The sequence below is a fragment of the Camellia sinensis genome, chromosome 7 (genome assembly GCF_055761805.1).
Source record: "Camellia sinensis isolate YWXY chromosome 7, ASM5576180v1, whole genome shotgun sequence".
Classification (NCBI taxonomy): domain Eukaryota; kingdom Viridiplantae; phylum Streptophyta; class Magnoliopsida; order Ericales; family Theaceae; genus Camellia; species Camellia sinensis.
This window is the reverse complement of record NC_138967.1, coordinates 86,694,129-86,712,486: the sequence shown is the minus strand read 5'-3', so window position 1 is coordinate 86,712,486 and position 18,358 is coordinate 86,694,129. Positions and strand designations below refer to the sequence as shown.

At 35.1% G+C, this 18,358-nt stretch overlaps 1 protein-coding gene across 1 annotated transcript in view; it reads right to left on the bottom strand.

Moving 5' to 3' along the window:
* Window positions 1–17,723, bottom strand: part of CYP97B3 (cytochrome P450, family 97, subfamily B, polypeptide 3) — a 45,247-nt gene extending 27,524 nt beyond the window's left edge. Inside the window, exons 1-5 of the mRNA XM_082878454.1 lie at window positions 17,259–17,723; window positions 12,738–12,915; window positions 12,328–12,435; window positions 10,752–10,836; window positions 17–255 (exon numbers count right to left, since the gene is read on the bottom strand). Coding sequence (XP_082734580.1) covers window positions 17–255; window positions 10,752–10,836; window positions 12,328–12,435; window positions 12,738–12,915; window positions 17,259–17,434 — 786 coding nt within the window. The 5' untranslated portion in view covers window positions 17,435–17,723. The remainder of the gene's footprint in view (window positions 1–16; window positions 256–10,751; window positions 10,837–12,327; window positions 12,436–12,737; window positions 12,916–17,258) is intronic.
* Window positions 17,724–18,358: the final 635 nt, after the last annotated feature.

Sequence of the window (18,358 nt, the reverse complement as noted above, 5' to 3'; positions counted from 1 at the left end):
TGTTCAATAATCAAACCTTAATAATAGGGGACTCTTTTGTGACTGAACCAAAGTCATAGTTGAAAACACTAAGCCCTATAATATCAAGTGCCAAACTTGAAAATTCTTCTTCAAGATCCAACTCAATTTCCTTCCCTCCATTCAAGCCCTCCCTTTCCAGAAGCTCCTCAAATTTCAATATTGTTCTTCCAGAACAATTTGTAAATATTTTGACCATAGATTCCAAGTACAAGGCATGAAATCCAGGAGCAATAACTGCAAATAACATGTTAACCATATAAAAATGTCAATCTTGAGAAACAAAAGCTCCAAAAGGTAACAACCAACAACCAAAGTAAGTGCACTCAAGAACCTGAGCACATAAGAAGTGACATATAGAAGTTGTATTTATTCAAAACCCACAATAACCATATGCTATACTTATAATTCCTTTTTATCAGAATGATGACTAACACACTATTTCTAACACTAAGGACATTCACTTCTTTTTCATTTCATCCTCCCTTTTGAGAGATTTCACTTTTTTCTTCTCCTTTTATTATTTTTCCTTATTTTATTTTATTTTTTTAGCATTTCAAATCTTCAAGAACTTCAATTATTTTCTTTACCTGGTAAAGGGAAAATGAAAAGCTTGACTATCCACTCAAGGCACCAAGACACAAATCATGCTACAAGGAGTGGTGATTAAAAGCTTTCACATATTTCAATAATGAAACTGAAATTGGTACAGCTAGCAAAGAGTTCAAAAAATTTCAGAACATCATTTTGAATCGAAGAAAGAACCTAAATCATAAGAAAAGAATAAACGACATTGTCATCAAAATCATAAAACATGTGACAACTGTTAAGGGTATTTATGTCATTGTAACACTTGTTATATATATATATAGTTGGAGGAACTAACCAAGTGACTAAGCTCCCTTTCTTGTCTAAACTCTCTCTTTTCAACATTAACATGGTATCAAAACAGGCAATAGACCATGTGTTCGAATCTCACCGCCTACTCAATAATCAAAAAATTACTTGCACGTGTGTGGCTTGCTTATGGAGGAGAGCCCGACCACATGTGAAGGGGCTTGTTGAGAATATAACATAAATAATAAAGTTGCCATATTCAACAGATGCATTCATGAAATAGATGCACCTACATTTGAAAATAAGCTAAGATGGTTTGTCCATATACAACAGGTGCACTAGTAAGAAAGAGTGACATGATCACCATAAATGGAAATGTTAGGAGGGGAAGACCTAAACTAACATGGGATGCGGTAGTAAAAAATGATATAAATTTATTTAATTTAACTAAACATATAACCCTTAACAAAGCAAAATTGTGAAAAATGATCAATCTACCCAACTCCACTTGATTGGGACACAAGGCTTAATTTGGTTTGGTTTAGCTTGCATATGTTTTTACTTAATGCCTTACTATATATTAGTTGAGAATGAAAGGCATCTATGCACCAACTTGAGGGAAATGTTGAGTTTATTGTTATTTTAGAAATAAGGTTATTATTGTAATTTGTTAGACTCTATTTAATACAAATACATGGGTGTAGAGATGAGCTGAAAATCTCATACCAAAATCCTATTCCTATATTACGCTTTCTATCTTTGTCCTTCTTTCTTCTTGTCTCTTCATCAATCATATATACATATTTACGTATGTATTAAAACTAAGAAAAGAGCTACAAAGTTTCTAGGAGTTGTGCTAATTAAACTTTTTCTTTAAGATAAATAGATTCTAGAAAGAATAGGTCAAACTCATACTACACATAATGACAAACAGGAAAAATGTGATAAAGAAAAATGACAATGATGATAAAACTAGGAAATTGTTTAAGATTGCTGTATGTTTGAATTCCTCAAGTCAAACAAATCTTGCTGTAGAATTAAAGAATCACAGATTTTGTTGAAAATTACCATAAAACAGCTTTGGAATTTACAGTTGTGTGTACAACCCAGAATACATTGGACAGTAAATGCTAAATATTCAATTTGAAGGTTTCCCAATTGGATAAAAAGGGGTTAAAAGTTCAGATGTAGTCAATCAGCACTATTACAAAATAATGCAGGTCAAAAGAGCAACAAAGTGAGATCAAAAGGAGGCAATAATGAAATGAAACCTTAGCAAATATAGCAATCATCCATAGTATCTATCATATTAAGTGAATCATAGGGTTTGTCCAACAGACAGTTTTCGTAGGGAAACAATTTTAGTCTCTCTTCTTCAATGTAGGTGGCAATGTAGGAGAAAGATATTTAAACATGACTAAAACAACTGACTGAGTGGGAAATAACTGAATTAAGAAGAAATACAAGTGAGAACACATGTACTCATGCATCCCTTTAAAATAAAGAAAGCAAACCCAATCTAAAGCACACTCATTCTTTACTTTTGTTCTTATTTCTCTCGTATTCTTAAATTTAGCAACTCATGCAAGATATCAGCACAATTGATATAATCAAACGGGAGATTAAGCACTTGTTGTTCCTCTTTTCTTTCTTCTTCTTTTTCCAATTCCTTCCTTTTTATCAACTTTTCCTTAATTTTCTCCCTAGTCATGAACCAAATTCAGACACAACTGGGAATGACAAGAATGACACATGAATCTTAGGGACTGTAAGGATCATATGGGCATGGAATTCCATACAGATTACAGAGATCCTAGTGCACAGTCCATAAAGTGTATAAGCACCCACAATGAAGCTGTCTTAATACTTTTCCATTCTTGGTTTTTATCTGCGAATGAACCTAAATGTCAAAACTTCATCTACGTATTCAGTTGGTAACTGTCCAGGTTTTGGCTCGTTGTTTTCTTTTTGAGTGGAATTTATTTTTTAAATTTATTTATTTATTTATTTATTTTTGGTGCTGCTATTGAGGGAGAGAAGTTGTCTCACACGACTAGGAACATCACTTCTGGTTGAGTGCAGTTGATCCGGGTGATTGCCCCACCTACACGCTGGCTGGATTCAAATCCAGAATGCAAATGTGTTTTTATCTTAAATGATTTTTGTGTTTGGGTGGGATTTGCCCTTCGGTTGCCACGTGGCGGTTTTGAGGAGGCTTTTCCCAATATAAGCCTTTTTTACATTATATTTTCAAAACTAGGCCAACTTTTGAAGGAATTCCAAAACTAAGCTAAAGCGCAATTACTATTCGCGCTTTTACTGTTAGGAGGCCAAAAGTTGATGAATAGTGAAATCGCTATTTTAAATCGCGATTTTAATTAAGAAAACGCTGTTCCAAATCGCGCTTTTAACATAAAAAAAATTTCTGAAGAAAACGCTATTTAAAATAGCGCTTTTACTGTGCATATAATAATTTTTTTTTTTTTTTTTTTAAAAACGCCATTTGAAATGGCTTTTCTACTATTGATTCACCAACCAAAGCCAACACACACTGACACACACACACCAATGAAATAATATAATTTTTATATATAATAATAATTTATAATAATTAATTATATAATTTTTATAATTTTCGTAAATATAAATCATTTTTAGGTTATGAATGGTTTGATTTATAATACGTATGTAAGGATAAAAATTTTTATAATCAAAAATAATTTTTATAATTTTTATAATCAAAAACAATTTATAATACGTATGTATTATAAAAAAATTTATAATAATTTATAATACGTATGTATTATTTGAATCTTTACATTTTTTATTTAAAATTTTTCACAGTAAACCCATCTTCACATTTTATAATACGTATGTATTATTCAAAAATAATTTATAAAAATTTATAATTAATACGTATGTAAATAATTTAATACGTATCTTCACATTTACATTTACAGTAAACCCATCTTCACATTTACATATGTATGGTTTAAGGGTAAATTTTTTGATAAATGACTTAAATGATAAATCAAACCATCCATAACCTAAATTTTTTTACCCTTACATACGTATGGTTTAAATAATTTATAAAAATTATTGTCATACGTATGTAAAAATCGATTATAAAAATTGCAAAAATTATTCAAAAATTATTACAGTAAATCCATCTTCACATTTAGATTATTTGTAATTTTTAAAATTGCAAAATATAATTTTCGTAAATATAAATCATTTTTTTACCCTTTATTTATAAAATAAAGGGTAAAAAAATTGTAAAAATTGTAAAAATTAAAAAAAATTTAAAAATTATAAAAATTATATAATTGATTATTATAAATTATTATTATATATAAAAAAATTTATAATCAATTTTTGCAATTTTTATAATCGATTTTTACATACGTATGGCAATAATTTTTATAAATTATTTAAACCATACGTATGTAAGGGTAAAAAATTTTAGGTTATGAATGGTTTGATTTATCATTTAAGTCATTTATAAAAAAATTTACCCTTAAACCATACGTATGTAAATGTGAAGATGGGTTTACTGTAAATGTAAATGTGAAGATACGTATTAAATTATTTACATACGTATTAATTATAAATTTTTATAAATTATTTTTGAATAATACATACGTATTATAAAATGTGAAGATCGGTTTACTGTAAAAAATTTTAAATAAAAAATGTAAAGATTTAAATAATACATACGTATTATAAATTATTTTTGATAATTTATAAATTATTTTTGATTATAAAAATTGAAAAAATTATTTTTGATTATAAAAATTTTTATCCTTACATACGTATTATAAATCAAACCATTCATAACCTAAAAATGATTTATATTTACGAAAATTATAAAAATTATATAATTAATTATTATAAATTATTATTATATATAAAATTATATTATTTCATTGGTGTGTGTGTGTCAGTGTGTGTTGGCTTTGGTTGGTGAATCAATAGTAGAAACGCCATTTCAAATGGCGTTTTTAAAAAAAAAAAAAAAAAAATTATTATATGCACAGTAAAAGCGCTATTTTAAATAGCGTTTTCTTCAGAAATTTTTTTTATGTTAAAAGCGCGATTTGGAACAGCGTTTTCTTAATTAAAATCGCGATTTAAAATAGCGATTTCACTATTCATCAACTTTTGGCCTCCTAACAGTAAAAGCGCGAATAGTAATGGCGCTTTAGCTTAGTTTTGGAATTCCGTCAGAAGTTGGCCTAGTTTTGGAAATATAATGTAAAAAAGGCTTATATTGGGAAAAGCCTCGGTTTTGAGTGCAAGAGGCAGGATTGGTTGTTCTTGAGCCCCTTTTTGTTTTTCTGCTCTTGAGCTACATGTCATTACTTTAATGAGACTGATTTTGAAGTGCATGTGTGGTATTTGTGTCAAGGTCTGCTTTAGGTCTGTTGCTACATGGCTGATTTGGTGGATTGCTTGCTTTCTTCGTATTTTTCTTTGTATCCATGTGTTTTTATGATGGTTTAGTCTCTCGGACTGTGAGAGGGTTATTTTTCAATATGCTAGGTTTGTGCATTCTCTCTTTTAAGCATGTGTGCCCTCCAGTGTGTACCTCTGGGTACGTGTTTGGAGCTTCATTGTAATATCTCCATTTTTTTGGCAATAAAAACTCAGGTACCAAAAAATGTCAAAAGATCTAATAGTGAAAATTATGTTATTGAGGAGACATATATTTGGAATATGATACTCCACAACATTGGATTGATAAATGAAGTGCAGATTCTATTCCAGTATAGAAATAACGTTTTAAATATTTCAAATAGAATACACTCAAAAGAAAAACAGCAAATATATAGTTGCAAAAGTTAAACAGCATATTTATCTTTAATATCTACCATTTATTGTTGTGAATAACCACGCCATTTAAATTTCAAACAGTTACTTACAAAACATGAATTTCAAGAAAGTTTCCTGTAATGAAGATTCTTTTCTGCCTTACAAACTACAATTCAGGATCTGTCTAATGTGAAGAGCATATATAATATAACAATGTCTGAGACAAAATGGTACCAAGATAGATTGTTTGTGGGGTATAAGAAGCAAAAGTAAATTTTCTTTTGATCATGATGAATATTTGAAACATATTATACAAAGAAGAATGGACACTTTTCAGGAGGTGGTGTCTCCACGTCATGTTGTGTTCGTGTCAGATACTGACACTTGTCAAACACCTCCCAATACATGTCAAACACTTGTCCAACAGTGTTCTATTCTTATTTTTTATTTTTTTCAGATAAAGACACATGGCGGACACATGTCCATTAATTACACATATGAGATTAATTATAAGTTCGAAAATCTTAAGATACAATGATAAAAGGAAAACAATCTAGATTTATAAAAAATAGTGTTATGTTGCTTCTTTTGTTTTTTTCCCCCAGCTTCAAATGATATAGTCATATCAAAAATAATATAAATAACTATTTATTTTGTGCATGTTTCCCACTTGTCGTGGGTATCCTGCATTTTTTTAAAACTATCGTATCTGCGTGTCCCTTAGTAGCTAGAAACTTCTACTGGGTAATGTTTCTTATTCAGAAACTCGACTTTATGCTTCTAAGTAAAAAACTTGTAATTTCGCTTCAAACTGAGATAGAACCTCTCAAATAAACAAAAAAAAAAAAAAAAAAAACTCAAACTTTTTAGTATTTTGTATTTACATAATATTTATTTATACTTAACAAAGACAATTTGTAGTTGACAACAATTATTTATTCACATTTTAATACATAAGCAGGAAAAAAATTACTAGAATATATTGTTAAAATTGAAGTATTATTGATTGATTGTATTGATGTTGTATTGTATTACAAATCAGAGTGGCATTATATAGGAGAGGGTTTGGGTAGTAGGTGAGGAGTAGGTGAGGGTGAATTGGTGGTAGGTGGAGTGTAGTAGGTGAGTGTGAATGGTAAATTCTAACAGCCCCCCGCAAACTCAAGGAGGATAGAAACTAACCAACTTGAGTTTGAAGAGAGGAATAAAACAAGAAAATACATAAAAATAAACAAGAAAATAAAAAAATAAAAAATAAAAAAAAGATAGGAGACACTGTATGGTCGTGTTAGACCGTTGGTGAAGACTCTGAAAGATGGTGCCATAACGTGGTAGAGGACACTGGATGGTGGTGTCATAACGGTGTAGAGGACACTGTAGGGTTGTGTCATAACGGTGTAGAGGACACTGGAAGGGTGTGTCATAACGTTGTAGAGGACACTGTAGGCTAACCGGAATCAAAGTCGGGACAGTTTATAGGGTCATGGCGGACCGTTGGAGATGCTAACCGGAATCAAATGTCGGGACAGTTTATGGGGTCATGTCGGACCGTTGTAAAAGGCTAACCGGAATCAAATGTCGGGACAGTTTATGGGGTCATGTCGGACCGTTGAAAATGCTAACCGGAAGCAAATGTCGGGACAGTTTATAGGGTCATGTCGGACCGGTGTAAAAGTTGCACCCTCAAAAGGTGTGCCCAATTTTGTCAAAAGGCGTGCCATCAAAAGGCGTGCCCAATTCATCAAAAGGTGTGCCGGACATGATGGCGAGGCACGTGGGCGTCTTGGCTTGCGCGCCCGTGTGTCGTCTGTCGGCAAGTGGCGCGCGATGCGCGGATCGGCCCTGGCTATTTAACCAAGGTTGAGGCAGAGGCTGTGCAAACCAGTTGGAAACCTCTGAATTTTGGCAATCTGAAACACTCTGTAAACCCTGCGTTGAAACACTGAGCAACCCAAAACATGGCCTCTTCTTCCCGTCCAGCTACCCAGAACCTGCTCACGCTCTTTCCAGAACTGAACGAGCCCACAAGAGAAATAACTGGTGCGGTGGCCAGTGAACCTCAACCAAACACCTCTGGTTTTGCTCCATTGAACTTTCCGATGCGGTCGGTGGAGCAAAAAATGGCGGTGCAAACTGATATTGAGGCTAATCAGTATACTCTGAAGTCATGCGTGGAAACCATGACGGCGGTCACAAATTTGTCGAACCGGCTGCAGAGTAGGACAAATGAGGTGCAGCATTTAAATTCCCAGCTGGCTCTGCTCCAACGCATGTATAAGGATGCGCGAGCAGAGATCAGTGTGCTAAAGGCAGAGAATAAGGAGCTGAAGCGGAAGGCCACCGTGATGTTCCGTTTTGGAGGTCCGCCATATGCTGCAGTGGAGGAGTATGGGGGAGTGAACGTGCTCGGTGGACAAGGAAGTGTCGAGGTAGCACCGTCAAGAACCGCCCAGGATGGAGGCAAGAAGAAGAGACCTGCAGAGTAGAGAAGAAAAATCCCACTGGTCCGATTTATGTTGGTTTTTTTTTTTTTTTTTTTTGTGTAAAATGGTGATCGGGGTGAGCCCCGACATGAATAAAATAAGTTGGTGTGCAGGTCGGCTTCTTCCTCTTATTTTTTTTTTTTTTTTTTTTTTTTGTTGTTTTTTGTTTTTTTTTTTTTTTAAATAAAATAAAAATCAAATAAAATAAAATTAAGAAAGTAAGAAAAAAGATGGAGATGATTAAAGGGAGCATAGTGGAGAGAAAAAGGGACCAGAGAGAGAGGGAGTGGTGGATAAAAAAAAAAAAAAAAAAAAGTTTCATCATAAAAAAAAAATGGCGTCAGAAAGGGCATGTGGGACGGTGGGTGTGAAAGTAGCGCAAAAAAAAAATGCTGTCCGCCAGATAGACCCAGAGGAGAAAGCACTCCTTTTAACCAATAATAATAATGCTGTCTGCCAGATAGACCCAAAGGAGAAATCACTCCTTTTAACCAATAATAATAACTTCAATAGCCACCCACAGTACCTCAACTTCGCTTGAAGTGCGGGTTATGATAAAAAAAAAAAAAAAAAAAAAAAGAAAAAGAGGCCTTTCTCTCCCTAACCTCTCTCCCCCCCAAACCGAGAGAGAGAGAGCGAGAGTGGTCGGATTGACGCAGAGCAGTGGAGGGCGACTTCGGCGGCGGCGTGCTCGGCCGGGCGAAGGTGGAGAAGGCGGCGCGGCTCCGGTAACGGCGACTCTGTTAACAGCGGCGCCGCTCGTAGGAGTGGCCGAGGGAGACTGGCTGGGAGTGGCCGAGGGAAACGGAACGGGAGTGGAGGCGATTGACGACGGGGTGGGAGTCGAGGCCAGGGCGGGGGGAGATGAATTCGTTCCATTGCCACAGTGCGTTGGCGCCGATGCCGTGGATGAGGAGGAGGGTGGGTTTGTTGGATTTGTGGGATTTGGGGTGCCAGAAATGGATGAGGGTGCCGTCGCCGAGATCGGTGGTGCTGGATTGGAGACCGGCGTTGCCGAAGGAGTACCTTAACAACCAATCTTGCAAGGTCGTCAGGCTAATACACTTGACCATGATGGGTACCGTATAGCAGAGAGAGATAGCGAGAGAGGGGGAGTGAAGGTATGTGTAAAAAATTCTAGCGGGCAGCAATGGCAAAGTTGCCGGCCGGCTGCCCGCCGGTGACAAAGAAATACAGGCTTAAATCTTATAGCTCTGATACCATGTTAAAATTGAAGTATTATTGATTGATTGTATTGATGTTGTATTGTATTACAAATCAGAGTGGCATTATATAGGAGAGGGTTTGGGTAGTAGGTGAGGAGTAGGTGAGGGTGAATTGGTGGTAGGTGGAGTGTAGTAGGTGAGTGTGAATGGTAAATTCTAACATATATTTATATGTTTAATATGCAAAATATATACACGCTTCCATAGGTGCTCCCAATATTAGAAACTTCTATATTGTTCATGCTGTTACGTAGTCTTAAGTAGAACTCACCCCAAAAGCTAGCTATTACAGTGGGGGTGCGCCCTCTCGCTTATATGCTTAATTTACTTTAGTACTATGGCCCATGCCACTGCTGAGGTTGTTTGGCTTCATTGTCTCTTGTGTGGTTTGGGTGTCCCTCAATCTTCTCTAACCTCTTTCTACTATGACAACTACAGTGCTATACAGATTGCCCATAACACTATCTTTCATGAGCCCAAGAAGCACATTGAGATTGATTGTCATTTTGTCCATCAACACTTGTAGTCTAGCTCTATCTTGCTTCCTTTCGTCTCTTTGGCTCTGCAACTTGCTGACTTTTTTACCAAGACTCACACTACTGCTCGGTGTCGGTTTCTTTTTAACAAACTCTCAGTGTTTTTTGCTAAAACACCTTAAGTTTGAGCAGGGGTGTGAAAATATATTGTATGTATTGTATATCTTCTATTTTAGGAATTGCATGATTGAGGTGGTGTAAATATTCCACCTTGATTGTATTTCCTCTTTCAGTCAAAGGTTTAGGGTTATATATATTGATGTGCTCTTTGTAAAGAATCCGCAATTGAATATACAAAACCATTCAGAAATCTTACATGGTATCAAAGCCGGAGTACTCAGGGATGAGTAGGTGCGTGTCCCTTGCTTGCACGCCGTAGGTGCTGCCGAGTGAGCCCGCTAGGCGTGAAGGAGGGTGTGAAGCGAAGACCTACATCGCCTAAATACTAAAGTAATATTAAGCATATAAGTGTGAGGGCACCCTCACCTTAATAGCTACCTTTTGGGGTGAATTCTACCTAAGACCGTGTAACACATGCAACTAAGGTGTGTCCATGCCATGTCTCATGTCCTTGTTCGTACTTCTTAGATACTAAAAAGCAATCAAAGTATGCCCATATCTTATTTATCAAAAAAACCAAAAAAAAAAAGTATGCCCATATCTTTATTGTGCAATTTACCATATTTTGAACATGGGATATAAATCGTGATATATTCAGCTAAATGCAATACAAATCATTTTGCATCTAAAATATATTCCATCATAAATATCATATCAATGATTGTATTTGTTGAGAGCTAGTGGTGAATGCATAGCCTAAATAGATAGCATATACTCACCTCGTCTCCTCTGCTTCCAAGTATTGAGATCAGCAGGTATAAGCCCTTTTCCCATTATTGGTTCTAGAATATCAGCAAGGACTCCCTAGTTCAAGAAAAATTAATTGGATAAAAAATTGTATTTATGATGATATCTTCTAGTAGCAACTAAATCATGGGAAAATGCTGCCAACCACCCAAAGGGTTGTCATTTACCACGATGGCCATGAGAAAATTGCATGGGATGTGTGGAAATTGTTTTAAAATATGTAAAAGTGCTTTAAAAAGTGTAAAAAATACACCTTTTTGGCATTTTCCTCACTTTAATGGCAACCCATTGGGTTGTCTTTAGCATGACCCTTAAATCATATATACATTGAAATTTTCTTATCCAACATATGTAATGTGAAATTGCAATGATATGAAGGCAAACAAAATACAAGCTGAAAGAAATAAATTTGTTAGAAAACTTAACCACCTTCATCAAGAACTCAATAATTGATGTATCAAATAAGATACCCTCAGCGAAGAATGTACATTAGCATGGTCTATGTACCTTTTCACTTTTCATTTTTTCCCCTTCTCATATTCCTTATTAGTATTTTTAATTTTAATTATTTAGGTTATTTTTTTTAATTGTAGGCGGGGTGGGGTTAAAAGAGAATTTCTTAGAAATAAAACTTGAAGAAAGAAAAATAAATTCAAAGGGTAAGTGAATAGTGCGAGCGATTATAAGTTAAAAATAACTTGTCTCATACCAAAAAAAATGCAGTTTTCCAACAAAGAGCACATTTCCTATTATCTATACTAGTTCTTCAAAAGCACCCTAACCCTAATACCCTTGTATTAGCCAAGGTCTGAGAGTAAGACCTAGGAACACCCTCAGGCTTGGTGCCACGATCATGAGACACCCAAGCAACCTCATGACTCTCATGTGGGATCACTAGGGTCTTCTGGCTTGGTGGCTAGAGGATTCGTCAATATACCTCATCTCATTCTCACTCGTTGTCTTAAGAAAAAGAGAGATCTCCACATGAAGATATATCTCTAGAGGCCGTGATGATGTGATAGAGCAACAAATCAGTAAGTCGTCACAACCTCCGAAGGCTCAAGTATTCCCAAGTGTGACTGTTATCATTAGTCAGTAGCCAGAAGGGGGAATCCACCTATTCTTTATTCCATTAGGGCATGCCACTCAGTATTCTCAGGTGGTTGGCCTCATGACTTGATCCCCCTTATAAAAATAGTAGGGCATGCGCCAGATATAAAGAAGACGACTTGGTACTCCTAGCCTATAGACTACCACGATTACTCTCTATCTTTTCTGTCCCCTGCTCTAGACCGCTTCCACTCTCACCTTGTTGTCTTTTGGTGAAAACTGAAAACACTAGAATTTTGTTATTTTAGTGTTTCGTTTTGGTCTCTTAGGAAACAGAAATGTTTCATCCATTTCGATGGAAACAAAAATAAACCAATGGAAATGCACAACATAAGCATTAATAGATTAAACATACACATGAGAATAAAGTTAAAAGAAAATGTGTACAGACTCTACAGAGAGAAAGAGATAAAAGAAATCAAAGGCAGTATTGGATACCTTGTCATAAGAAAATGCATTTTCACGAAGGATATGTCTCACAACAATAGGATCTGATACAACAACAAATGCTTTTGGTCCAAAAGCAAGTTTATACACCGAACCATGCTGCCAAGTAATCATTTTCTCAATAAGTATACTATATCAACCCCAAAAAAGAGTAGAAGAAGAAATAGAACTTCAAGGGCCCAAAACTATCAGGGGAATAAAAAATAAATAAAAGATGCATACAAAAAGAAGGCTATAATAACATAGCAATTAACTAAAATATTCTGCATATTAGATTTATCAAATATATATATATATACATATTCTGCATATTAGACATGTACATTTTTACCCAAGCAATGCATACACACAAGCAAACGTCCATCTATGAGTAGGTTTGTGAAAAGGGTGGAATAGGGTACCTCTAAAAACCAATCATAGAGTGCCAAGAAAAGAGGTCGACCAAATAGATCAGAAACCGCACCTTCAGCAACTGGCATAGATCCTAAGTTTGCCCCACTTAAAAAATTTGTTAGGAGATTGCTTGCATTGTCAAGTAGATTCCTTGTTTTTGGTTCATCAGTACTAGTTGACTGGCATCTGTGATAATGACAAGGTACACCAAATTAAATGTAAATTTCACTAGGTATAATAGACTTGTCAAAAATTTAAGAGTAATAACAAATAAAACCAAACACATGAAGAAAAATAAAATTATGGAACAATGCTAATTTTTGTTTTAATTAAGATAATATACTTTTTATGCTAGAAGAGAGCAGATACACACAAACCAAGACACATGTTGGCCCAACGGCAAGGACTACACAAGTGGGGATAAGGACTTAACCCTACCCAAATACCTTCCAACAATAAATATGTTAGTGATTTCTTCTTTTGAATGTACAATTTGAATTAATAAAAAAAGGACGGGCTTGGTTTCCTCCTTTCTTTTTCAACTCTATTTTCAAAGGAGAAATGGCTACATTTGACATTTTCCCTTTCGTTCTCTCTTGGTCATGTGTCCCACATATCTACATTTTTTTATGTGAAGTGAAGCTAGAAGGCCATTTGTTCTCTCACTTGGACACCAAATAATGAAAGTGTCCAAATTATCCCTTGTTCTTTTCAATGTAGAAGTTAGTTTAGGGGAAAAATATATATTTCATGCAAAAGTCTTGACCTTCTTCCCTTTCTTCTTTCTTTTGTCACGTGACGCTCACCAAATCCTTCTATTACATGCCAATCCCAGAGACTCGAGGGGACTAAGGCTATTCCTTACCTAAAAAGATAAGGGTAAGAAGCAATTCCTAAAGAAAAGTGATTCTAGTTCTTTATGTAAGACTCTCCTCCCTCTCTTCGTTCGGTTCGTATTGCTTGTTCTGACTGCTTTTACTTTGTTCATGGGGGATGGCTATTCCTGTTCTTGGCAATCAATCAAATCTCCCTCAGGGGTCCAGGCTCCTGGGACCATGTAGGAGATAGTTGTGGAGAGAGCCAAAAAGGAAAGAAGAGCTTCGTTGGTGGGAGTTGATCTTGCCTGACAAGGCATTGGGCTACGAAAGCAGTAGTAGAAATAGTCGAAGAAAGAAGAAAGAGTTAGAGAGGAATAAGGGAGTTTCAGAATCATGTAAAGCCTCTTCTTTGCCCAAAAAAACACAGTAAATCCTCAGAAAAGGTACAAAATGGCTGGGTAGGCAATGGTAAGAATATATCTGTATGGGATGATTGGTGGTGTACCAAAAGATAGGGTAAATGAAACTAGATGTGTTCAGCCTTGCCTGCAACCTTCGAGAGGTATGAATATGAATATACAGGTTGATCTATCTATATAAAGAAATATGTGATCCAGGCCCATGGTGCATCTATCCTTCTTGCATACCCTACATTCGGGGACATTCGGGGTTATGGCTTCCTGTTGTTTCAAGAGCTTTTAGGAATGAATCCTTAGCTAGTTGTTCTAACCCCTCTTTATGGTCCTTTTCGCCTAGTGGTTAGAGGACATCGGCTTTGATAGCAAAGGAGGTTCGATTTAGCACCCCGTAATGGATAGGTCCTCATTAATGCCTGCTTTCAGGTAGTCTTTGTTCAATACTTGAAAAAAGAATATTATCATTAAGAGAGGTAGGGCAGCTCTACATATTCCAGTTAGATCTCTAATTGTTTACTGTATGTCTTTCAGTCGTAAGATGGATTGCCAACTATGCCCCCGTTGTTCAAGGAGAAAATCGTCCTCTCCTTAAGTTCATGTTGACATACTTACTTCCCTTTCAAAAGGGCATGGGCTGGGATTGAGACGCGGATGTATTTATATCTTGATGCTCGTGTCAGGGGAGGTAATAAAAATAACAAAATGAAAACGAAAAGCCAGGATTGAGATGCAGATGTATTTATATCTTGATGCTTGTGTCAGGAGAGGTTATAAAAATAACAAAATGAAAACGAAAAGCCTTGACAATGGGACAAATGGCTTGTCCTCAGCACCAAAAAAGATAATAAAATAAAAAAAAAACACAGAAAAATGACCCTCTTCTATTGCCGAGTTTCTCTTAGGGAGTATCCTGGGGCACTACTCTAATAAAGAAATTCTCTCTTTGGCCGGTCGGGGGAACGAGCTTCCTGAACTCCCAACTTCCATTTCAGTTGAATCAAAGCAGTTTCCGCTATCGTAGGTTAGGCTATTTCAATAGGGTTGTTTTCACCCTAAGTGCGTGTCTGTCCTTATGCTAAAGTGGAGTCATGTGTATCTGCTTGTAAAGATACAATAGGATCTCATCGGAGACCGGCCCTATGCAAGCCATAGCTCTGAACGCATAGAGCTCTACTGGGCTTGACTTTCTCTGTGGTTCGGTTTCCCTTCTCCACTGTGGTAGCTAGGCCTAGTAACATTTTTCCCTTCTCTCTTTTTACACACAATATGATGAATGAAACAACCCGAATTATTTTATTTATTTAATTCAAATCATTATTTATCTTATTTCAAATTTAAGGTCATCCTAAGATTTTTCTTGTATGATGATTGATTAGTTTTGAGTTTAGTTTGTCCTTTCTTGAGTTTAGAAGGCCATTTGGGTTAGGTTAGTGGGGTAGAGGACCATGGATTCAGTTTTTGCCTAGAGTGGTCAATCGGCCAGTCGCCCATCATCCGCAGTCAATACCCTCACAAGATCTTGTTTCTATTTACAAAGTGGTCGACTGCTCTGCAGACCGATCGACTTCTGTATGTCGTATTTTTTTTATCCAAAATCAAGTTTCTCATGAGACCCACCTCTACATACACACTTTTGGTTGGGTTTCTTTCTTTCAAAACTTACTCTCTTTAGATCCCTCTCAGTCTAAACTGATTCTCAACCCTCCAAACCATCACACATCTCTCTCTTGATGTTTAGATAGTAATGTGTTGTTCGGACATTTAATTTCTCGTGTTACTACACACCCTTGTTCATTGCTAAACTGTTAGTTATTCAACTCGTACATATATATTTATGCAATCATGCTCACTCACACTTGTCAGTGTCACCATTGACATACATGCTGACTGTAGGTGTTCTCTACTGAACCGGTTGATTTGAACTCACCCCTTTTTACTATCTTAGATGCAGGAAGAGCTCAACTATGTTGCGAGTCATTTTATGCCCAATTTTGAAGCTTAAATAATCCAACCTTACAACGGGTACTCTTTGAAGCAGACCTAATTTTATGTCGTGTGTAATAACTTGTAGTGAACTTATTAGTACATTGTTGAGAGATTGCAATACTTTTATTTGGTTCAGACTTGGGCGTAATATGTAAGGGATTGGATTATTCACGGATGAACCGTGAAGAATAACTTTTACCGACATCCAATAAACAGCCGACACATCAATTTGAATTTCAAATGGTCCTATTTAAGTTATATTTGTTTGTATATATATATAATACTATGCTATTATTATAAAAAGCCAACAGATGAGTTGGCGTAGCTGTCACGGTTTTTTTTTAAATCTCAATAGGTAATACTTGACTTTGAACTTCATCTATTGAGATTATGTATGCTTAGGCGTGATGAATGCATGCCTGATGGGACAAAAGGCCGCATTAAGATCATGAGGCCTTTGACATCTTACATTATAAGAAATGCAGCAACTTAATGATTTTCTTTATATAGAAATCAAACTGTGGAATTTTGTGTTAAAACCTTGTAAGGATTTTCTAGGTTTTCCAAATCTAAATTTCAAAAACTATCTATCCCCATGTGTTATAAATAAAATAGGTGAGACCAACAGGATATTGGATTTTCCGCAACCCATTAGAAAATGTAAGGGTACTTACGTGTAAATCCTAATAAGTGGACTTATTATCTAATAGGTCTTATGAGAAAAATTTATCATAAAAAAGTCACTAATTGTAAGTTTTAGCGACAATTTATAAAAATCATAAAAAAAAAGTCACTAATTGTCAATTTTTAGCGACGTATGTAAAAAATTATCACAAAAAAATTACTTTTTGCAACAATTTTACCAACTATTAGGACCTAGTGGTAGTTTACCCTAGAATTGTAAAACTTGTACTGAAATTAATGTTTTTAAAAAAAATGAGGGGCGTGAGAAATAATCACATTCCTAAATGCAAACATGTCCTAAATCAAACATAAAGAAGACAAAATTACTGAAACAATAGGTGATAGATAGATAATATTTGCTTTTGGGCAAATGTCAAAATTCAATCGATCCAATCCAAGTAGCTTTCACATTCCCTTAGCAAATGTATAGTTGCAGTCCTTCCTTCTTTGAGGAATTTTATTTGGTATTTGTAGTTCAGACAGACTGTGACTTAATTATAAATAACAATAAATAAATAAAAGTTCTATTTACCCATTCATCCACAGAAAAATAAAAAACAAAACAAAACAAAACAAACAAAACAGAGAGATACAGAAAGATAGAACAAGAGTGGCTAGGGGGTACCTGATAGGAGAAGAAAACCATTTGGGTTTGGATCGAAAATTGAGAGAAGGCGTACGCCTGGTAGTAGAAGTAGTACTAGAGTAGGAGATATTATTATTACGAAACCCACCGCCACTGACTAGGAGGAGGAGGTGGCCGGCCTGAGGATGATGATGAGATACGGCAGCCATAGCCATATATATATATTTATATATGATATATGAGATAGCCCACCACCACCACCACCACCACCACCACCAAGCAGCACAACTGCTATTCCTACTGCTCACTTTCAATTGGAAAGGAAAGCCCACCCCAAAATAAAACCACCGCCTCCTCCCTCTTATATCGTCTCTCGTTTTCTCCACTTTAATTATCCACTCTTCTTTTTTATCTGTTGTGAATGGATTTGGGATGGTCGTCTTCGAAAAAAATTTCCAAATTTTTGTTTGGTTTGTGATTTTTTTCAAAAAAAAAAAAAAAAAAAGAAAATTCAAAATCACTTTCTTCCTCTTATATTTCAATCAATCATTTTTTATTTTTCCTCTCTCATTTTTAATTATTTTTCTCTCACACACATCTATTTAATTATAACAAAATATCAAATCATCCTAAATTTCAAAACTACTTTCAAAATATACAAGCAAACAAACCAAAAAAATTTCTAAACTCTGTTCCTAATTTTTTTTTGAAAATCACTCTATCAAAAACAAACCAAAGACACCCTCTATTTCCACCTTGCACATTATCTATGTGCATATACTTATACTATGTTTGGAAACGTAAGAGAAAAAAGAAAAGAAATGATTACTTAAGCTATAAGAGAAAAGAAATGAAATGAAATGAAATAATTGTGATTTCTCTCCTTCTTGTTTGGATAAGTAAGAAATAAAAGAAAATAAATGATTGTAATTTCTCTTCTTCTTATTTGGTTAGATTTCATAAGAGAAAATAAAATAAAATATTTTATGTTATATTACCAAAATAACCTTTTTATATTGAGGACATAGGTGTCAATCATTTTATTTCTTTTATTTTTATAAGGACAAAATTAGTATTATAAAAATATAAGAATTTTTTAGTTTCTTTTCTCTCCCAATCTTTCCACTTTGGAAAGATTG